Raw genomic sequence first — 23629 nt, 5'->3', positions numbered from 1 at the left:
CTTCTCTCTCCCAATGTCAGAAAGAACACTTTCAATACTTCAACATTAAATTTGATTAAAAAAAGATACTGTTTATCACATTAGATTTGCTTCAGGTTTTATGATGAATGAATGCTGTATTTTATGAAGTATTGTTCACAACTATTCAGCAGATCATCTGTTTCTTCTCTAACCTGTTAAGATGGCAACACCTACAGTAGTCGCCCCCTTATCTACGGTTTTGCTTTCCAGTCTCAGCTACCCGCTGTCAACTGCAGTCCGAAAATACTAAATGGAAAGTTCCAGAAATAAACCATTCATAAGTTTCAAATTGAGTGCGTTTCTGAGTAGTGTGACGAAATCTCACATCATTCCACTCCCTCCAGGGAGGTATGTGGACCACCCATTTGTCCAGCAGGTCCGTGACAGACACACTCCCTGCCATTCAGTCACTTGCTCCTGTCTTAGTTATCAGGTTGGCTGGTGCGGTACAGCAGAGATTCTCTTTCAGTAACCCTTACTTTACACTTAGTAATGGGCCCCAAGTGCAAAAGTAGGGATGCTGGCAATTGGGAGATACAAAGAGAAGCTGTAACGTGAAAATACATGTATGCATAGGGAGAAACTACTACATGTAACGTTCAGCACTATCCGCGGTTTCAGGCTTTCACTGGGGGTCTTGCACTATATCCCCGGTAGATAAGGGGGGACCACTGTACACAGAGAAGCTTAAATTAAGTGCCAAACTCAGACGTAGGAAAATCATTTGCAACAGGTATCAAAAACTTACAGCGAACGCATTCCTCATGTACAATAAAACTTAACCTGAGATGGAGTAGTTTGCTGTTAAGATGAGCAATACGGACTACATGCAGGAAGAATATCTGGGGGGGATATTTTAAATGTTAGAAGCAAGACATGTAAAAACTAAGAAGAAATGACCATTTTTAGTGGTTGCAGAACAGGAATGTAAGGACTATACCGAATCATAATCTCTTCCCTATCTGAAGTTCTCTGACATCATTCCCACGGAAACACAGTAATCTAATGTGTAAAAAAGCAATTTTGAATTACTTCGTAATAGTTAACAACGGTACTTTACCTTTTATAGTACAAAAGATATAAAGGCACTAACTGTTTGGTATTCATAGAAAAGATAGGACACTTTATAATAAATGGGAATTAAATTACCTTCATACAACATTGCCAGAAATTGTTAATAACTGTAAAAATCATACCTACTTAAGATTCTTAAATTAATAATTATTTGTTTCCTCTAAGCTACAGAGATTTCTAAGTAGAAAATAATAAACTTTATAAAAAGAGGAAAAGGGATTAGACCCAAGTTGACAATATAAAAAATAAAGGTTCTAATAACAATTTACAATGTTACTGCCAAAACCAGTAATCCCCTTTAAATTAAAAGTACATCTATAAGCCCAAACAGAAATTTACTTTGCAAAATAAATGCTGTAATGTAGAAAATACAGTTTAAAAATCCTAGGTCATTGGAGGACTAACCCCTAGCTGTATTTTAAACTGTTTCAAAATACTCAAAGGTAAGTGACTAATTCAAAGCATCCTAAAATTTTATTTAATTTATGCTGTTCCAAAAATAGAAAGTTAAAATTTTCAGGTTTATTAATTTAAAAGTTATATTTAGTGCAATAGAATATATAAAACAAGAGTAGAGTATTTCTCAATTTAAACACAATGAAAACATCTTTTACAACAAGGAGATACATAAAAAAACACAAAAAAATGCTAATTTTGGAACAACAGTAGAAAATGGTCTGCCAAAATGTTATGTTTCTCTCTCCCTGGAGCATTTTCAAAATCCAAAAGGTAGGGTAGCCAAACACAGTTGGAATAACGCTCCTTACAAGGTGAAGAAAAACACCTGGACACTACCGTATCTACCTTTGCAATTGTTACAGACCTTGTATTGGTAGATAGTGCTCTATAAACACATTTCCTGATGTTTTGTTTTTTAATCCTTCAGTGAAAATCATGACCAGAGCTTCTATAGAAGATATAAAGTTAACTGAGCTCAGAGCAATTTTTATATTCTGTATTGAGGGTGTTCCCAGGACGCAGAAAGGCATGTAATTTACAGGGCATCAATTTCCCTCTCTATATGCATAGTCTGGATATGGGAAGGAACAATAATAATAGTTTTATTAAGCCCAAGAGAAAACATGGAAACCAAAATAATCTCAGAGGGTAGAGGGGAGAAAAAAATAATTGCTTAATGTTAGGGTGGAGGTTATATTAAGCGTTTCTTCTGACTACCATGCTAATTATGTATGACAGTAAATTAGGCTGCTAGCCAAAAGAAAATGAAAAATAAAAATTACCTCCCAGAACATGTTAATTCCTTAACCAAATATTTAAGGAAGAAATGGAACAAATGAGGCTATATTTTTGGTTCTTATAGCATTGCTATCGGTAACATGACTACAAAAGCCGCAATTCACCTAAAACCACAGAAAAATTCCTAAACATGCTCATCTATTTTGAATTCAGAAGTTCTACAACTACTTCTAATCCTGACTTTACAGAATAACCAACACAGGTAAAACAGACAATGAAAATGAGCAAAGGTCTTAAAACAATTTAACTTCTGAGGAAGACAAAATCTAGTAAGGGATACTGACAATAGAGGTTTATTTTAATGATGATTTGAGGCAGGGATATAGGAACCAAAGGAACATACTGGATTTCATAAAACAAGGGAATTATGACACAAAATGTTTGCTAAGTACTCAGCTAAATTGACATCAAGATGTCAAAGGAAACAAAATGCACTTTTGCAATTCTAACGGAGAAAGCTTTGTGATGGGAGGAAAAGGAAGACCAAGGTAAGCATCAAGTGTTAGAAAACGCTAAAACAAAAAAAACCAATGTAGTACATACAGCACAGAGAATATAGTCAATGGTACCGTAACAGCTGTGTACAATGTCAGAGGGGTAGTAGGGTTGGTGGGGTGATCACTTTGTGAGAGGGGTAAATGTCTGATCAGTACATGGTTTTGTACACCTGAAACTAATAAAATTAAATTAAAAAGCAAAAAACCCCAACCTGCTCCTTCCCTTCCCTCTCTTCCCTACCACTCAGGGAACATAGGTTTCCAGTTGTTATGATGGGATCCTAATTCATCCTAATCAGGAAAGCAGGGGACAGGGAATCAAGAACAGTCAGGCTTCTCCAGTCTGTTATTCTAACGTATTATAATTTTTCTGGCCTATTATCCAAATACAATTAAATCAAGTTTGCTCCCTGGTTTGCTACATTCAGAGAGTCAACCACCCAGCCCCAATGTTCCTTTCTTATCTGTTTACTAACAATCAATTCCTTTAATAACCAGCATATATATGAGACCGATATCAGAAGAGATTAATGGATGCCCAGAGGAAGGAGTTCATTAAATGAGAGAGAAAGAGTACAGAAAGGGAACACTAGAAAAACCAAAGACACACAGCTATTTTATAGTTTTGCCTAAGAGGCATATTTTGTCCACCTTCGAATATATCCAGGCAAGTATTAACAGCAATAGCCAGAGCTGCAGAAGCACGTACCTTAGTGGGACTTCCACTTATTATGGGTATGATGTAATCCAAGTTGGTCTGGCATGGTTCATTAAGATATGTTTTAATACAGTAGACTTCATCATAAAGGAGATTGTATTCCAGAATACTGCCTAGTCAACGCATTATTATAATTACCGTTCTTTTAACTAAGATTGGCAATATCTCTTAAAAACAATACAATTTTAATTGTAATGCAATTTGAAGACACTCCCTTCTACAGATACAAGAATAGTTAATAAATATCATACCCTGTTACAACACATTTTTTTCAATAAATGTATTTATTATACTGTATAATCATATTATCCCATATGATACCATATGGTCATAAAAAGAAAAAAAAATCAAGGGAATATAGATGGTCAGAAGTAAATGTTTAATGCCAAAAGAATAAGCACATTCATTTGATAAATATTTAATATGCTTCTGTCATTTACCAGAATATTCTATTTTGAGCATCTACAAAGTAATACTTACAAATGTAACACATGAAATTTGTTCACTTCCCAACATAATTTTAAAAACTAAAATCTATGTTCAATGTCCAAGATGTTTGATAACAGAGCAAAAAAATTACAACCTGATATCAAAAAATATTAGTTTAAAAGTCACAGTATATCGAATGATATGTAAAATCTTTTGCTATATTGTTAAGTTAAAAAATGTTACAAAATCACATACACTGTATTACACAAGCATAAACAAAGAGTATATGGATATACATACACCAAAATGTTTAAGTAATTATATCTTAAATGGCAAGATCATAGATGATTTTTTTAACTTTTTGTACTTATATCTAATTTTTCAATAACGAGTGTGCTTTCCTTTTGTAATTTTTTTATTTTTATTTTTTTAGTGCAGCTGAAATTTCCCCGAGAAAAATTAAGACAAAAAACAAAAATAACCTGTATTTAACTGTCAGGTAAGGTAAATCTTTAGAATAAAATGGGTCATTTTACAGTTACACAAGCAAAATTTTCATTTCTTTCCATGCACTTGGCAATTATAAGCTCTTGAAGTGCATATAAGAAAGAGAGTTTAATTAAAAGATCGCAGTACATTTCATTTTCCTCTAAATTAATACTAACTACAAATTTAAAATTGTTTCTGGGAGGAATTTATTCCACCATCCATAACAGTGATGTCTACACTCAAAAGAGATCCATTTTTAATCACTCCCCAATACATTTATTATCACCTCCTATAAAAAATTTAAAGGAAAAACTACTACTCATCACTAAACATTAAAACCTAGGTGTAGGAGGCAGTGGGAAACACTTCTAACTCTTTAAAATTAGTTAAAGTATCCTTATGGTTTCAGGAGATACCAATATGCTTTCTAATTATTGGCAATTTAAACTAAAATTCATCTAGCCTACAGGTTCTCACGCATTGATACGTGAGAATTTGGAAGTGTACCAAATACATAAACTCATGGTCCTAGCTCTCACCTACTGAATCAGAATCTTCAGAGAGTAGAGTTCAAACAATCTGGCCTTTTTAAATAAGATAGCAGAGATTGTACGTCCAGTACTTAACAAAAACCTTCTCTGTATCATTGCAAACTGCTCTAACAACTCTGAAACAAAGTTCTCAAAAAGGTAAACAATGTTACAATCAGAGAATTACAATTTTGTAACCAATACCCGTTAATGTATCCATTCTTCTAGACACAAGTCAACCAAACTACCCTATCGCTACAGAGTAAAACAAGCCTAGAAGCACCTGTGCCTGGTAAGACAAAGGCATATCCGATTCATGGAGAAATTAGACAGCAGATGTGACCCCTAGTATTTACCCATTAAAAACAATGTATCCTAAAAATAAATTTCCATGTCAACGGAACAAAGCTGTTTATAAATAAGAAGGAATGTGGAGGTGTGGGGAAGACAAGAGGAAGCTTTAGCAAGTTAAGTACCCAAAGCCAGGAAACAAGGCAGAATGAATGGCAACTGGCAACGAGGAAAAGGGAATAAACTAGGAAATGGAAGACAGGAAGAACTCTATCGTCAGAATCTAAGAAGTTGGGGAAAATGAATAGATATTAGAGGAAACCAGTCTGAGCAGAAATGCAAACTATTAAGTGGAAAGTGGTAATAATTTTGTTAAGAAAGAAGAAAAAAATGAGAAATTTAAAGTAGATCAAATGATGGTACAGCACACATCTTGGGCATAGATGGAGGTGGCATAAGAGGATGAAAAACAAATACGTACACATTTTAAGAAAGAAAAACTGTATTAAAATTATAATACTCAATATATGCCGATAACAAAAGATGAATACAAGTCACGTTTGACTTCTGCAATTACAAGAGGTGCTCAAAGTGGTTCCCATCAGCATCCAGAGACATCTGATTATGGCAAAGTACTGCTTGAGCAACACTGACCAAAGTGTCCACTTGTACACATTTTTTTTTTGCCACCCTCCCCCCGTATTGTGAACAGACTGATACTCAATAGAGCAAGCATGAATTTCCAAAGTAAAGATGATGAAGCAGGAAAGAGAATTGCACAGACAGAAGAAAGAATGAGACGTTGTAAGAATTGGGAAACAAAATGTAAGCAGTAGGAAGGAAACTGACACGGTGATAGGAGGCTGAATAATGCAAACACAGGCTGAGAGAAGCAAGGACTAAAAAGGAAAAAGGAAAAGAAAAAAAACTGGGACAGAAAGGAGGACAAGAGAAGGAAAGCAATTAAACCTATTAAAAAAAAAGGGTAGGAATACATAAAAAGAGGTGCAAATGCACAATGGAAGACTACCCAAAAAGCGCCCGTAGTGCAAGTGAAATCTGATGGCATCTTGACAGCTTCAGGATTCAGAAAGTCAGCAGCTCCAGAGCGTCCGAAAGGATGGGTGAAGATAATCGGTAACGATGTCAGGGAGCAGTGGCATGAAGTCGAGGGCCTCAAGAGGACGAGGGTAAGAGAAGTGCAACAACGGGCTTAAGTAGAAGCTGAGGTCAGAAGGCCAACTGGCCAGCAGATGAGAATGGGATGCGGGGGGTTACGAGTCAGCGACCGAGCACTGACCAATATTAGGAACGGGGGACGGGGCGGGGGGGGGGGCGGGGGGGGCTGAGACCGGGATGAAAGGGAGAGCGGAAAACTGGGGTTTACGGCTGGAAAAGTAAAGACTAAAGCAACACCAACTGCTGGGTAAAACAGGTGAAGCGAGATCCCCAAACAAGTAGAAAAGTGGAAGGAGGGCAGCAGCGGCCTGAGAAGGGAGGCAGTCCGGGCGGGCGGAGAGGGACCCGCGCGCCCCGTCACCCCCAGGACCGTGTCCTGATGGCACACAGCCCCGCACCTCGCCGGCCCGGCCCCGGCGGCGAGCCCACGCCGCCCACCGGGACGCCGCAGCCCCTTCCGCCGCCCCCCGCCTGGAAGAGCGACCGCCTCCCAGGGATGCGAGGCCGGCCCCCGGCAGCCAGCCGTGACCTTCCCGGGCCGACCCTGAGCCTCGCCCCCTACCGATCGCCTCCTGCTCACCCAGCGCCGCCCGAGTCCCCCAAGCTGGGGCGCGGGCCAGGGAACCCCCTCCGGGCCATTGTGTGTGTTTACGTCGCGCGGCGCCGCATGACGGACAGGGACGAGCGGGGGATGCCCAGCTCCCATCCGCAGAGCCCGCACGAGAAGGTGGCCCAGGGCACCAGAGCCCCCCGCGCCACCGCCTCCCCCCAATAAACACCGGCCAGCCCAGCGCGGACACGCAGGGGTGCAGGGGGCGCCGGCACTCACCTCCTCCGGGATGGCGGGGTCCGCAGCCGAAGAGGCCGCGGCGCCGGCGCCGGCCTCGGGCTCCATGTCCCCGTTGAACAGAGCCTGGCCCTGCTCCGCGCCGCCGCCGCCGCCGCCGCCGCTCAGAGCCGCCATCTTATCACCGAGAGTCGGGGCCCGAGCGACCGCTGCTGGGCGGGGAGGGGGAAGGGAGGCGGAGGGCGGGGGGAGGCGGAGGCGGAGGGCGGGGGGCGGCGGAGAGGGACGGCCCCGGCGGCGCCGGCGGAGGCAGGGCGCCTGGGCCACCTCAGGAACCGGCCCGCGGCCCCCAGCGCAGCCGAGCCTGCGGGGATTGGGGGAAGGACGCGGAGCTGGGGGCGGGGGCAGGGGGCGGAGACCACTAACAGTCGCCGCGGCAACGGCGTCACCCGCGTGTCACGGTCGTGACGTCACCCGGGTGCGTGACGTCACCCGAGGAGCGCCCCCGTCTGGAGAGGGTTCCTTCGCCGCCTGCCCACCCTCGCGCTCGGTGGTTTCCTCCGCTCCGCCGTTTCCATGGCTGCGATTTCCTCCTCGCTTCTCGTCTCCGTCCGAAGCCTGGTCTGCAAATGCAGGATTTACTACAAGAGCAGGGGTTGGTGTTCAGGAGAAGTTGAAATCCTAGAGGGAGGAGGACGGGGAAGCCCATCGCAGTGTCATTTCCATGACAACGAACGTCTCTCGCAAAAATAAGACTTGGAACCCCAAGGTGGAAACAGCCAAGTAGAATTTGCTGGAAATATATTTAGGAACAGCCAATTGGCCAGAATCATGTTTGTATCCTTTTTCATTAAAGGAATTGGCCTGTTAAAGTGGATCTAAATGGAACTCGAAAAGCTGTTTTTCATCGTGGAGGAATAACATGTTTCTTTTTAGTGTATTTTTCGTTTTGCAGATTCATTCATTGGACAAATGTCGGTGGAGTGCTTTCCATGTGCAGGGGCCTGCAGAAGGCACAGAACGTTCTAGATACCCGAAGCATCAAAACTTAAATCATTCTTATTTCCAAGAAAACCATTCAAAATATTTTAAATACTTTTGTGCCTTTCACAAACAGAATATTCCAAGGCATTCACTGTGCAAAATATGCATGAACACAATTAAGAGAAGAACAATAAATTCCCTCGGAGAGACCCAATTACAGAATGGAATTAAAACCACTTCATTATTAAAAATATGTTTATTTAAGAGGAAAGGGGAATATTCTGGGGAAAAAATTAAGGAAGGGCAAAATAGGAATGAGAAAAATAGTGGAAGTTTCTGTGAACTCCTGAGGGTGGGAAATTAATCACCAAAGGAACCTAAATATCAACTCATGAGAAGCTTTGAGTGGACTCTGCATTTTCATACTTCCTATGACGCGGAAAGTCACCAGTGACCTCCTTATTGTGTTCCCCATGATTCAAGAGCTAGAAAGCTGTCCTACTGACCTCTGTAGCAGGATGTCTGCATATTTATAGTCGCCATGAGCCCGGAGCTGACCCTTGCTCCCAAGGTAAGTAGCTGTGTCTGAGGCTGCTTAGTTCTTCAGAATGCTAGTATCTCTCTACATCGAACGATACAAAATACAACCGATCCAATAAACATGCTTTTTTAGTATCGTTGTACTTTCTCTTCCAAGTAGGAAAGTCTCCTTGAGGATCTAAACTTAAATCAAAAGCTGACTTGGCAAAAGTGGAACAAATAAGGACGATTCTAAGGGAAAATGTCATCTAGCTGTCATTTGAAGTACCTCCCTTTACTATAAGGACATACTTCTAAACAGGCTAACATACCATCAGCCGCTCAGGGCACCTTTTCCCCTTGATTTCAAACACCACTGGCAGGTTTTTAAATTGTCTGACAGTCCTATGTCATTTTTTTTTTACATCAGACTGTGATAATATTACATCATTATAACCCTGCCACATCATGTTAAGAGTCCTAAGAATATTAAATGATGGCTTTCCTTCACAGCAACAATCTACATCTATCTTACCTGGTTATTTCTTCACAGGAGGGCTGATATCACCCATTTAATATTGATTCTTGTTAGCTTCCATTTATTCAACGTTTTCTGACCTTGTCTTCAAATTCTGGATAGCTCTTACTTGATTTCCCTAGGTCGTTCTAAAGCCCCACGGTATCCAGATGGGGAAAGATAAAGAAAGCAGAAACTCTGGAGTCCAAAGATCAGGATGTCCGAGTCAGCAGGCCACATCTTGCCTATATGATCTCCAAGCAGGGGTGCTCAGACCCCTGTTTTGTTGTTGTCGTTTTAAGCTATAAAACTAGGGTGGTAATAATGCCAACCTACCTCGTTGTATCATTGTGAGGACCAAACGTTATAGTTTTGCCCCTTACAACATATACAGTTATGCTCTCGGTCAGAATTCAGACAAGGCATAGAAGAGATGGCTTATCCCTGCTCCGTGAGGTCTAGGACCTCATCTGGGAAGACTCAGCGCCTGGGGGTGTCTCAGTGGATTGGGATTGGAATCTCCGGGAGGTGTATTTCTGCACCTGTCTGGGACCTGAGCAGGGGCAGTCAGCAGGAATACCTAAACCTATTCTCTTCATGTGGCTTGAGCTTCCTCGTAGCATGGGTGCCTCAGGGTGGTCAGACTTCTTGCAAGGTGGCTGAGGGCTGCAAAGGCTTGTGTTCTGTAAGCAAGGTGAAAGCTGTATTGCATGGTGTGACCTATAGCCTCCACGGTCACTTAGCATCACTTTTGCTGCATTTGATTGGATACAGGGAAGTCACGAAGTCCCACCCAACTTTAAGGAGAGGGGATTTAGATCCTACCTTTCCATGGAAGAAGTGTCAAAGCATTTATAGACATGTTTAATTTGCATGCAGATTGTGTTTAGAATCATGAACTGGCTGCTCTGTAGAAATGGCTACCTTCTCCAGAGGGGGATTCTACACTCAAATTCTCCCCCTTTCCTTACAGAAACCACGAAGACATATTTATAACATTTTTCTTATACTACCCTGGGGTGTGTTAATAAGATACAGAATTCTTTGAACTATTCTTTGTGAATTTGGTAATTTGTGATTTAATTTTTTTAAGTATGCTTTTATTCCAAGATGCACTACACTATATATGTATGCAGTATGCTACCTTTTGGCAAGAAATAAGGGTAAACTATATCTCTACATATAAAATAATGAAAATCATACCTGATAAGAGATGGGAGGTGACAGGGTGGGAGTGAGACTTTTCTCCATATATCTTTTAATATAGTTTTAGTTGGTGAGACATGTAAATAAATGGAAAAAGTAAAATCTAACTAAATGAACCTAATTGTATATGAAATTGATAGCATAACTGCACAGAAGATAATTAACTCAAGTAATTTTCATTTGTAGTTTTCTGATTTCCACTGTGTCAAATTAGCTAAGCTAGAACTGTTTCCCAGAATCCTCTTCCATCTTGTAAGACCTGCTTACCCACTCCTTAAACATATCCCCTCGGAGGGTCCAGAGCAAACTTTTCACCACGGCGGTAAGACATGCGTTTGTAAGGGTAACCATTAGAGCAACAGCTGTCATTTGTAAGCCGGAAATGATAATAACTGCTACCATTTTGATGGGACACACATTTAACTCTGTGGTGAAGGGTGCCAGCTTCTCCTTCAGGACCCCCTTGCTGTAGTTGTGGTGAGAGGCTGAGGCAGTGAGAGTCAGACTTAGACTGTATTCCCTTCTCATGGGTTCCTGCTCAGCCTCACAGATTGCACTTTATCCCTGCTTCTCCCACGTCACGTCCACCTTTTCCTTCCTGACTATCTGCCCTGAGGACTTTAGGTTCCAGCAACAGACACCTGGCCTCACACAGACTGTTTAACCAGCTCCACGTTGCATAAGCTCAAATCCCTATAATTCCTTATTTACATTCCTAATGCTTTTGTTTCTGATTAAGTATTGACCGGAATGTATTCTAAAAACAAAATGAACTACAAGTAAAGCTGTAACTTTATTTAGAAGGCTCGTTATTGGTAGCAATATGGGTCTTACAATTCTGAAACAATTTGTGTTGCTTCAGTGTCGGATAGAGCAAATGAGCACCTATATTGATTTTGGGAGTCAGAGTTCTTAGGTGGAAGAAGTAAGAAACGTGTGGAACACAGAAATTGAAGAACCCTGTGGTGTTGGATTTGAATTGGAAGTAGCAGTATTAATGTAGGGCTGAGGTGAAAAATATATGGACACATACACACACATACATAGACACATTATATAATTTTTAAAAGAATATATGGTAGTTAATACATAGAGCAGGAATGATAGAATTAGAAATATGTGTAGTATGTAAGTATATATACTTATAGGTATTACTATATAAACCAAATGAAGTATCTATATACAAATATATGTGTATATACTTAGATACTATATAGTATATATATAATGTATGTAGATGTAGGCATAGATATGCATTCATATAGTCTTAGCTCTGCCCATCAAAACAGACGCCTAGGAAGAGTAATAACTACCCCTGATGCCTGGATCTTGATTTTGAAATGCCATTCTCCATTACAAGTAACGAGGGCTCCTTTGAGAAATAGCTGATTCCAGATCTGGGGCAGGAAATGTATAAATTGAGCTTGTACAGGATGCACCTTGGTGTACTCCAGAGCAAGGACATGATAGAATTAGAAAATCACCATTTTGCAACCACCAATGTCATAATGACTCCACGTCAGGACCATTAATTGTTGCTAAAACTGGTGAGTAAAAGACTGCTGGGGAACAGGGCAGTCTTGTGCTTTTATAACACCACCACACAGACCTCTTACTAATTATAAAGTGAGAAGTATACATTTGCAACGGAGTGATGTGGCAGTCACTAAATTAACCAAACTATTATTACACTTAGCATTGCCAATAAGGGGTCAATTCAGCAACATTATGTCAGTCCTTATCTATGTAGTATTTCAGCCAAAAAATGTTTAACCTGAATGTAACCATGAGAACACAATCAAATCCAGAATATGAGACATTATATAAGACAACCGACTCTAACTCTTCAAAAATTCAATATCATGAAAACCAAAAAGTCAAGGGCAGAAAATCAAGGAGACTAGTCTAGATCAAAAGAGATTAAAGAGCTCTAACAACCAAATGCAATACACGAAACCTAACTGAATCCTGGATAAGAAAGTAAGCTATTAGAGACAGTTTGGGGACAACTGGGGAACTTTGAATATGGGCTGTAATGTTTTGTACAGGCAATTAAAAACTTGTTAGCCATCTATTACTATTAATATTGCATTAAGTTTTTACCTTCTTACATTATCTGCCTGGGATCTATTCCTGATAAATCTAATTCGGTAATGCCCTTTTTTTCGTGATACCTTAGAATTAAACCATTTTGAATCATGATTCATAGATGCACAGATAATAAGAGACAAATTTTTCCTGTGTCTCACTCAGGTTTTAATAAGACCCTGTAATGTATCTTTATGTTTCAAGTAGGAATTTTCTCATATCTTAAATTATAGGTATTCTTATAAATATGTATTTGGAATACACACTTTTTTTATTACAATCATTTGCCGCAAAACCTATCCTGGTATCTTCTTGTTCTTAAAATATTTTTATGGTGTCTCATTGTTCTTTTCTTCATTTCTTCATTCATTCAACAAATATTTATTGCATACCCACGGAGTGCCAGACACTATGCTAGGCTTTTATGTAATCTGAACAATAATGAGAGTCTTAGATTTTTTGTTTATTCGTTTTAACACTTATTATTGCTCTGGAAGAACCTTGTGTACAGTAAACTGTTAAAGAGCAAATCTCTAATAATACCCAACTTTTACAGACATCAAAACTTCTATTATTGTTTTAATGTCTCTAATGCCAATTTTCAAATCTGCGTGTTGCTTCTGTCTTTGATTTAGGTGTGAAAACCTCTCTATGTGATCTGGCTTCCTACTTCACAGAGAAAAATAGAGGCTTAAAGATGTGAACTCTCTAGCTTCCAGCTCTCCCGAGTACAAACTTGTGAGCATATCTGTTCCTTCTTAATTCTTTCCTACCTCACAGTCTGAAGCATCACTCCTCATTTGATGCTGTTGGCTGTTTCCTTTTTCTCAAAAGTCTGTTACCCTAGATTTCATGACTCCCCACACTGCTGGTTCTTCTTATAAAAGATCAGTTTGTTCTTGATTTCCTTTTTGGGGTCAGCTTTCGCCATTTTCAGTTTAACTGTCCATGTAACCCCAGGTCCAACCTTTGCCCATTTCTCTACTTACAGAACTTCTACTCTCTTACCTGTTCCTTTGGTGTTATTTACAACGATGACTAATACGTTTGTATCACATCTAGCTCCATGTGGCCTTAACCTGCAGTTTCCAACTACCTCCTAGATGTCTGCACCTGACTATGTCACAAGTCCCAAACTGATCTCTGCAATCCCCGCTCTCTGCTTCAACAGCTGCTCACCCTTTATTATTTCACCCAGAATACAATGTCAGTTGCACCCCCTGGAATTGGGCCTGGCTGCCTGGTCCTGGGAAGCAACCCTTTAGGAGACTCCCAGAAATACTTACAGGCTGCTTCACAGACTCCCCACTATCAAACCGGTGGAGACTCAAGCCCCTGCGATTTTGAGTTCTGAGTTACTATGTCCTCATTTTATTTATTTGGTCTGATGACATCTGGAAATCCTGGTTACTTAGTTTTATAACACTCTTGTCAGGCATTTTTATGGTCCCTTATACAGGGGCCCAGCTGGAGTCTAAGCAGGGTTCCAGATTCAAATATATTTGGAGGACTGGTGGCACGTACTCACCAGCAGCCCATTTACCTGAAGGCTTGGAGTGCCTCGTAGGTGGGTCAAGGACCATAAACCAGTGTTAAATAGAGTGATTCTCATAACAGTATAGTATCCAGTATTTAGATTGTTTTCCATTTCCTCAGCTCTCACGCGTACATGAGTTTTGAGGTAAATCTGCAAAAAGGACACATTTAATGTAAATCCATTCAATAAGGAATGTACAGCAGGCTCCAGTGGGAGAATCACAGTGCAGATCATTCTGGAATGAGCTTGCTTTATGTTCTGAAATAAGATATTATTTTCTTCATTTAAATTCTGTGCTTTTCTTGTCAAATTAATCTCTCAGTAATTTAGTTGTTTTTCTTCTATTGTGAATGGAGTATTTCACCTCATTTCCTTTTCTAAATGCTTTTTAAAAGAGTAGAGAAAAACCATTAACTCATATATTTATCTTTAGTCATCTTACCAAATTCTCATTAATTCTAATAGTTTTCTTTTTACCATCATCTCTTGAGTTTTATCTCCTTTTCTCCTAATGCTTATAATATTTTTCCTGTCTTACTGAATGAACTAGCCGTCCAAGACAATGTTAAATAATAATACAGACACAGCATTGCTGACAAGTTATTGATTTAAATGATATGGTTTTGGTGTCTTGCTATTTAAGATATTTCCTGTTGGATTTGATTAATAGTCTATTATACTAAGAGTTTCTTTTTATTTTATGTAGCATTTTTGTTAGGACTGGCTACATGATCATATAATTTTTCTCTTTACAGTTGTTGATATGATGGTTTATATTGATAGAATTGCTATCATTGAACGATCTCAAAAAAAACCACAACAACCCCTACTTGATTATACTGCTGGATTAAATGTAATTGTTTGGAATCATGCTTCTCTATTAATAAACTTGGAAATGTATGTCTATAGTCATGAATGAGAGTGGTCTACAGTTTCCTGGTGTTTTGTATTTTGTTTATTAAATTTAGATTTAAAGTTGGCTGACTTCATAAAATGAATTAGTGGGCTTTCTATCTTTTTATTAATAGCCTGGAATAGCTCAAAATCACATTGAAATTTTAAGTTCTTTAAAGACTAGATAAAAGTCATCTAGGAATCCATCTGGCTCGGGTGCATTTTACAATGTGAGAGTTGAACACTTTTCCAATTCCATCTACAGTAATTGTTCTATTCATGTTTATCATCAGTTTTGGGTCAGTTTTGTTTATATAGGAAATCGTCTGTTTATGCCCAGTTTTTGAATTTGTTAACATAAAGGTGTATCTGGTATTCTATTAGAATTCTTTTAATCTCTCTATCTCTGGTATGTCTCCTTTCTCATTCCTAATCCTGTATATTTTTATTCCCTTTATTTCTCCCTAATTAGACTCATAAAGTATTAATATTAGTCGTCTTTACAAAGAACATGTTTTATGTTATTAAAAGAGAACAATTGAAGTTATAAAGCATCAAATGGCTCTCAATTGTCTTTGGTAATGAAGAGGGACAGTGTATTTCCCCATGAGAAATATCAAAGAAACTTAAAAAAAACAACACACAAAATAGGCAAAGCAGGCAATTATATGGCAGACAGAAACCAATGGGAAGAAAAGTGAGAAATAAATATGGAGTTAAATACAATTATTTTCATTGTCATTTTTGAACTCCAAGTAAAACTTTAAAAATACTGTATATTCTATCGTGTGCTCACTGCCCAAAGTCTAGTCTCCTTCTGTCACCATATATTTGACCCCTTTCACCCTCTTCATCCTTCCCCCACCTTTGTCCCCTCAGGTAATCACCATACTGTTTGCCTGTGTCTATGAGTTTGTTCATTTCTTGCTTTTTATTTTATATCCCACATGTGAATGAAATAATATCGTTCTTGTCCTTTTCTGTCTGACTTATTTCACTTAGCATGATACTCTCAAGATCCATCTATGTTGTCACAAATGGCAGTGTTTCATCTTTTCTTGTGGCTGAATAATATCCTGTTGTATATATGTACCACACCTTCTTTATCCATTCACCAATTGAAGGACACTGGTTGTTTCCATGTCTTGGCCACCGTGAATAATGCTGTAATGAATATAGGGGTACATATATCTTTACGAATAAATGTTTTCAAATTTTGGGAGCAGATATCCAGAAGAGGGATTGCTGGGTCGTATGGTAATTCTATTCGTAATTTTTGAGGACCTCCCTCCACACTGGTTTCCATAGGGGCTGCACCAATTTATATTTCCACTTGAAATGTATGAGTGTTCCCTTTTCTCCATATCCTCTCCAATACTTGTTATTTCTTGTCTTATTGGTAATAGCCATTCTAACAGGTTTGAGGTGGTATCTCATTGTGGTTTTAATTTGGATTTCTCTTATAGCTAGTGAAGTGGAGCATGTTTTCACATATGATGATTCTGATTTTGTTGTCAAAGAATTTTTTAAAATTAAAATCCTTATCATTAGCAGATAAGTAAATTGCATCTGTTAACACCTTTCTTCTAAACCAAGTAACAAATCTGTAAAATTTCTAATAAGGTTGAAAACATTTTTGACCAAAAAAGAGAAGGAATATGGAGGAAATGGAAACCAGGAGTTATTCACATGGAGGAAATGGTTGTTTGGTGTCTTCATTTTTTTTTTAGTCTCTTTATTAAGAGTATTAAAAAGTATTTTTCATGACAGCTCATAAAATAATCATGTCCAGAATACTAAAATGTAAAGTATCACTAATTAAAATAATTCCATTTAATTTAACTATTCACAGTTTTGTTAAAGTAACAGCACAAACTGCTAGTCATTATGGAATCTGGCATTCTTCATTGCTGAAAGCTTATGTGACAGAGGTAAAAACACAAGGAAAAAAATCACATGCACATACAGTAAAGCAAAATTATATTTTTTATGGAGAAAGCACAAATTTTACAGAGAAGGAACAGAGAGACTAGAACTTCAAATTAATTAAATGTATCTATTAACATATCTATCACCATCATCAACTTCTGCTAATTCTCATCTTTTATTTTTCACATTTTAAAATAATTATTGTAACTTACTAATAGGTTACTATCTACCAAGCAGTAAAATAAATGATAATCTTTTTAAATCTTCCCCCAAACACTGTAAATTTGTATTATAAGTATCTTGCTCAACATCTGTTTATGTCATTGGTCAGAATACCTATAATGTGTCTCAGGTTCCAGTGGATTAGTGGAAAAAAATCAGTGTCCATTCACATCCAAAATCATTTGTTCCTGAAAACTAGCTTGATTATGTAATGCACTAGTGGGCTTTTCCAGTATCCCTTATGCAGAATGGAGAAAAGTACATAACATTTTCGACATACATACACGTACCCACACCACCTACTCTACCTTTGATACATCCTCCTTGCCCCTCACCTCCTGCCCCTCCCTTTCCTCCCACCTCCTCCTTCTTCACCCAACCCCGGAAGCCTTTCTCTCATTCTTCAAGTCACCTTTTGTTTACTTTCTTAGTGTGAGAGTTGCATATCTGTTTATCAACATGCAAGACACATCAAAGCACATTCAACTTAATTATATCTATGATGACTGCTCCTGTGGAGTCCAGGGTCTTGGCCTGTCCTGTACGTGAATTCCCTGCACGCTCACCCAACCCCCAAAACTGGTTCCTGTCCTCTCCTGGTTTTACACATCTCAGCAAATGTAGAGATATAATTGGGCAATCATCTACCCAGTTTTCAAGCCATGAACTTTGAAAGCGTCCTTGACTCCTCTTCTCTCTCTACAGCACCCGAACCATTATCGTTACCTCTCAACCTTTACCCCCAAATCACATCCTGAAGTTACTTCTCCCCTTTTCATTTCTACCCCACTTGTCTAAACGATCATCATCTCTTACCTAGATACTAATATCATTCTAAAGGTCACCCTGCTCCCACTCTTTCCACTATGTGCTCCAGAGTTCACCTAGCAGCAAGATGATCTTTTAAAAATGTAAATTATTTTATCTTATCTTCCTGCTCAGAACTATCCAATGGTGTCCCAATGCATTTAGTATAAAAGCCAAATTACATACCCTGGCCCAGAAGGCCCTATATGAACCAGACCTGCCTTCATCTCCAATCTTCTCATCTTCCATCCTACTTTCTATTTTCTGTATTTTCTTCAGTTTTTCCCCCCACTTGTTTGCTTGTGCTAATATGTGTGTTAGCTTTATGATTTGTGTACCAGTTAATGAATCATCCCTGTACAGGAGTTCTGCTTGAATATCTGGCCTATTAAAAGCGTAGGGAAAACCCATACATCTATGGTCAATTGATTTTGGACAAAGGTGTCAAGACTAGTCAATAGAAAAGAATAGTATTTTCAACAAATCGTGATGAGACAACTGGATATTTACATGCAAAATAATTAATTTGGACCTCTACCTCACACTCTATATGAAAATTAAAACTCAAAAATGTATCAGAGACCTAAATGTAAGAACCAAAACTATAAATCTGTTAGAAACATAAGAATAAATCTTTATGACCTTGGATACCACAACAGTTTCTTAAATATGACATCAAAAGCAAAAGAAACAGAAGAAAAAATAATTGAACTTCATCAAAATTAAAAACTTTTATGTGTCAAAGGATGCTACCAAGAAAGTGAAAGACAACTCATTAAGTGGGAGAAAATATTTGCAAATCCATCTGTTAAGAGTGTAGTATACAGAATATATAAATAAGTCTTACAATTCAACAATAAAAACAAAACAACCCAATTTTAAAAATGAGCAAAGGATTTGAATAGATATTTCTTTAGAGAAGATAAATGAGCAATTAATATATGAAAAGATTCTCAACATCATTAACCATTAGGAAAATGCAAATTAAAACAGCTATGACATACTAACTCATACTCACCAGGATAGCTGTCATTAAAAAAACAAACAACAACAACAAACAAAACAAAACAAAAACAAGAAAATAACAAGGTTGGCAAGGATGTGGAGAAAACAGAGCTCTCATACGTTGCTGATGGGAATGTAAAATAGTGTAGCCACTTGGGCAAACAATTTGGCCCTTCCTAAAAAAGTTCAATATAGATTTCCCTCTTAGGTATATACATACCCAAGAAAACTGAAAACATATGTCTATATGAAACTTATACACAAAAGTTCATAGTAGTACTATTATTTATAATAGCCAAAAAGCAACTCATGTGTTTATCAACTGATGAATGGATAAACAAAATGTTATGTATCCCCACAATGGAATATTATTCAGCCATTAGAAGGAACGAAATACTGATATATGCTAGAACATGGATGGACCCAGAAAACATACTCAGTGAGAGAAATCCAACACAAAAAGCTACGTATTGAGTGATTTCATTTATATTTAATGTTCAGAATAGGTAAATACATATAGATAAAAAGTAGATTAGTGGTTGCCAGGGGTTGAAGGGAGGAGGGACTGACTGCTAATGTGCAGTATCTTTTGGGGGTGACGAAAGTGTTCTGTAGTTAGATAATGGTGATAATTGCAGAACTTTGTGGCTGTACTAAAAGTCACTGAATTGTATACTTTAAAGTGGTGAATGTTATATAAATTTTATCTAAAAACATTGAAAAATAAAAAATGCCTGGGGAAAATATCAAGAATGTGTTACATATGCAAGTCTGGAGCCCAGGAAAGAGGTCACGCTAGACATATACATTTAGTAGAGATTGGAATATTGATGGGATTTAAAGCATTGAGTCTGTGTCTCTATTTGCAGATAATATGATTGACTATGAGGAAAAGCCTATGGACTCCAGAAAGCAACCACTAAAACAAGTAAGTGAATTTTGCAAAGTCCCAGGATATAAAGTCGTACACAAAGATTAGTTGTATACTTATATACTGTAGCAAATAATTGGAAAATGAAAAATTTAAAAACACTCCATTTATAATAATTTTAGAAAGCATAAAATACTTAGAAATAAATTTAGCAAATGATGTATAAAACCTCTACACTGAAAATTATAAACATTGCTGTGAGGAATTAAATAAGATCTAAATAAATGAAGAAATGTACCATATTCATAATGTGAAATAGTAAGAAATGTCTATATCTATATCTATAATCTATCTTGGTCTTTGCCCTGGATTCCTAACATAGGGCCCCTGAAAGCCTTGTAAATAGGGGTGCTAGGAGAATCTTTGTTCTAATATTTTGTCTTTGAACCCAGTTTCCAGCAGAGCTCCTAAAACTCTTGTCATTTCCTAAGTGTTAAGAGCACTAGGAGCATTTTTGTTCTAGTATTTGGTCTTTGGCCCCGTTTCTTCACACAAGGCTCCTAAATCCCTTGGAATTTCCTGGGTGATAGGAGTATCTTTTGTTCTAACGAGGTGAAGGTGACTCTGCGTGAGCTCCTGGATGGCTCCTGGATGGGGGCTGGTCACCAGGAAGACCAGGCCATGATTAGAAGCTTGGAATTTTAAGCCCCGCTCCCAGTCTTTGGTCAGGGAGAGGGGCTGGAAAGAGTTCCTGATTGATCATACCCATGTGATGCAGCCTCCATAAAAATCTCAACAGTATGGGGCTCAGAGAGCATCCAGGTTGGTGAACACATCCATGGACCAAAAAGGTGATGTTCCCCAACTCCCAAGCTCCTGTGCTCAGGACCTGCCCAGACCTTGCCCTGTATATCTCTTCATCAGACTGTTCATCTGTGGCCTTTATCATATCCTTTATCAAACAATAAACAGATAAATGTGTGTTTCTCTGAGTTCTGTGAGCTGTTCTAAGCAAATAAATCTACCTCTGATTGTAGCCAAGTCATACAGAAGTTGTGGGTAACCTGGGGAACAAATATGGCAATTGGTATCTGACGTGGAGGGCAGTGTATGGGACGGAGCCTTTAGCCTGTGGGATCTGAGGCTATTTGCAAGGAGATAGTGGCAGAATTGAGTTAAATTGTAGGACACCTAGCTGGTATCACAAAGAATTGCTTGGTGTGGGGAAAAAACCCCACACATCTTAAGTCAGAAGTGTTTTGAGTGTGGTAGTAGTGTGAGACTCAAGGAAACACACAAGAGGAGGCCTGGGTTTTTCCCAAACACATGGGTTGGCCAGTTCAATGTTGTTAAGATATCAGTTCTCCCTCCAACTACGTCTGTAGAGTCAATGCACTCTCAGAATGCGGAAAGAAAAATACTGTCAACCAAGAATTTATATACCCAACCCAAAATATATATGTAAAGATAAAAGACCACGTAAATGTATTTTTTGTTTGTAACTCTGTTTCTCCTATCTGATTTAAAAGGTGGGAATAAAGCAGTAATTATAAATCTGTGTTGATGCACATAAAATATATATTTTTATTATACAACAGCAGTACAAAGGCGCAGGGAGAATATGGAGCTTATAGGAACAAAGTTTTATTTTCTATTGAAATTAAGTTGGTACCAATCAAAACTAGATTGTTATAAATTAAGAGGCTAGTCATTATCAAGTTTGTTGAATAAAGAATTGCTTCTGAAAACTTCCCTTGGGCATATTCATGCCTCAAGTATTTTGGGCCTCAAATAATTTTAGCATCAAAAGGCCTTTCTTCTTCTCTCTGATCAGGCAAATCACAGAAAAGAGTCTGGGTTAATTAACTGGAAGGCAGACAGTGGTTTGCAGCACATACTCAGCATTTAAAGCCTATGATTGCCCTTTGCAATCGGTATGTTTGTCTCCATTTGACAACTTCTCTGTGTCTGTTTTTCTTTGTGAATATCTCTTGTTCTAGTATTTGCCTTGAATATCTTTCTTTTCCTTTATTTCTTCTTTTCCTTTTGAAATTGTGAAATACTGCCAACACAGAGAAAAATAGAGAAAAAAATAAATTACCAGGGCACCCATGACCAAGCTTTATCGAGTAGTACTGTTTTACCTTTTTGTTTAAATTTACATTTTAAAAATAAAAATAAAAAGCAGGTTGAACCCAGTAGGCTGTTACCCTCCCTCTTTCTCCAGAGGTAACCGCTACCCTGAATTTCATGTTTATTATGCTCATGCATTTTTACACTTGTATTTCATATATGCATGTGTGTGTGTGTGTGTGTGTGTGTGTGTGTGTGTGTAAACAAGATAAAGAATTATTTTGCAGTTTTAAAAAATTTACATAAAATCATACCGTACTTATTACTTTGTAACTTGTTTTTGAGGTGCACACATTTTTATTTATGAAGCTTTAGTTCATCCGTTTTAATTGTCCTGTAAATATACTAATATGTATTTATACTTTTGTTAATAGCCCTTTAAGTCTCCTCTTGCCCTTTTTCCTTCTATTATAAACCATGATGCAATAAATATGCTTGTGTAGGTCTCCTCGTGCACAAGAGCAAGGGATTCCTGGATTCCACAGACCATACATTAAATAGCAAGCATATAGGATTTATATCTAGGAGTGAAATCTCAGTTATATGGTGTAAGAGTTCAGAATTGTGTCCCTCCAAAATATGGCACTTTGGCATATTGATCAACTTGAATTGAAGGTACATGAGAAACAGGTGATGTGAGAAGGACACTCTGACCCTCCTTTATGTCCCTGAAACAGGAGATAAATCTGTCATGTTAAAGGTACCGAACCTGTACCAGGAGGGTAGAAGGCATTCTTATCACCAGAGACAGGGAATTTAGGGCCAAGAAGGCAGTATAAACAAACCTTGTTACTTCCTCACCATTTTAGTATCCCTAACCCAAACCCCTTTGTCTTGTCAATTCTTCACATTTTATTATTTCTCTCTTTAGAAGGTATAAAAGCTTCCTGGTCTGGACACTCCTTTGAGTCTTATATTTTTGTGGGGCTTTTGTAAATGTGCACATCATTACATGTGTTTTTCTTCTGCTAAACTGTCTTTTTGTTATAGGGGGTGCCTCAGCCAGGAACCGAGAAGGGTAGAGGAAAATTATTTTTCCTCCTCTGCAGTGGCCTCCCGTAGCGCCAAGGAAGACCAGGAAGAGCTTTACAGCCTCTGTATACAGCAGGCAAGAGATAAGGGGGTTAGAGGTTGAGACTGGGTCAGACCACCTCCCATTGCTGCCTCACGTCTTTCCGTACACAACCTCTTCCCTTTACATGGAGCTCATCTGCTATTGAAATTAAGTTGGTACCAATCAAAACTAGATTGGTCTCATCCATGGACTGTGTCCAGCTTGACATCCAGATCTCTAGCTGAGTCCTACCCTCTCCACCAGGTATGAACTTGGCTTCTCATAGTCCTACAACCCATAAGCTGAGAGACACATTGCTAGTGTCCAGCGCTCCTAATATAGTGATGGGAAGACCAGCATCACTGCAATAAAAGTCCCTCTCAGATAAAGGGGAGAATGGGACATGACAGCAGTTACTGATCTTTAGAAATTACCATCCCCTGCCAGACAATTACTGCATCCCACTGGACCGGAATAGGGAGGATGCCCTGCCCTCACCGAGAAGTTCCTTGATGAGCCAGTCTGGCTGCCCCCCAGTTTTCTTCCTGGAATAAGCCTGTGCCTGTTCTCCTTCCCGCACTGGAAATTATG

The 23629-nt window shown here is 38.7% G+C and overlaps 1 protein-coding gene and 1 long non-coding RNA gene across 7 annotated transcripts in view; one reads left to right on the top strand and one right to left on the bottom strand.

The window, feature by feature from the left end:
- The window catches only part of BRAF (B-Raf proto-oncogene, serine/threonine kinase), a 121514-nt gene extending 113848 nt beyond the window's left edge, over positions 1 to 7666 (bottom strand). For 2 of the 6 annotated variants that reach the window (XM_074315265.1, XM_019749853.2), the window contains exon 1: positions 7315 to 7664. In XM_074315265.1, coding sequence (XP_074171366.1) covers positions 7315 to 7449 — 135 coding nt within the window. In that variant the 5' untranslated portion in view covers positions 7450 to 7664. Of the gene's footprint in view, positions 1 to 7314 lie in introns of all 6 variants that reach the window. The other 4 variants (XM_074315267.1, XM_074315266.1, XM_074315268.1 and 1 more) reach the window with 4 other exon arrangements.
- LOC141567573 (uncharacterized) overlaps positions 4595 to 23629 on the top strand; it is a 58948-nt gene continuing 39913 nt past the window's right edge. The window contains exons 1-2 of the long non-coding RNA XR_012490337.1: positions 4595 to 6496; positions 19850 to 19908. This is a non-coding gene — a long non-coding RNA (uncharacterized LOC141567573). The remainder of the gene's footprint in view (positions 6497 to 19849; positions 19909 to 23629) is intronic.

This window comes from Rhinolophus sinicus, linkage group LG11, assembly GCF_036562045.2.
Source record: "Rhinolophus sinicus isolate RSC01 linkage group LG11, ASM3656204v1, whole genome shotgun sequence".
Lineage (NCBI taxonomy): Eukaryota > Metazoa > Chordata > Mammalia > Chiroptera > Rhinolophidae > Rhinolophus > Rhinolophus sinicus.
The sequence above is the reverse complement of the archived record's forward strand: the minus strand, read 5'-3'. Positions and strand labels throughout refer to the sequence as shown.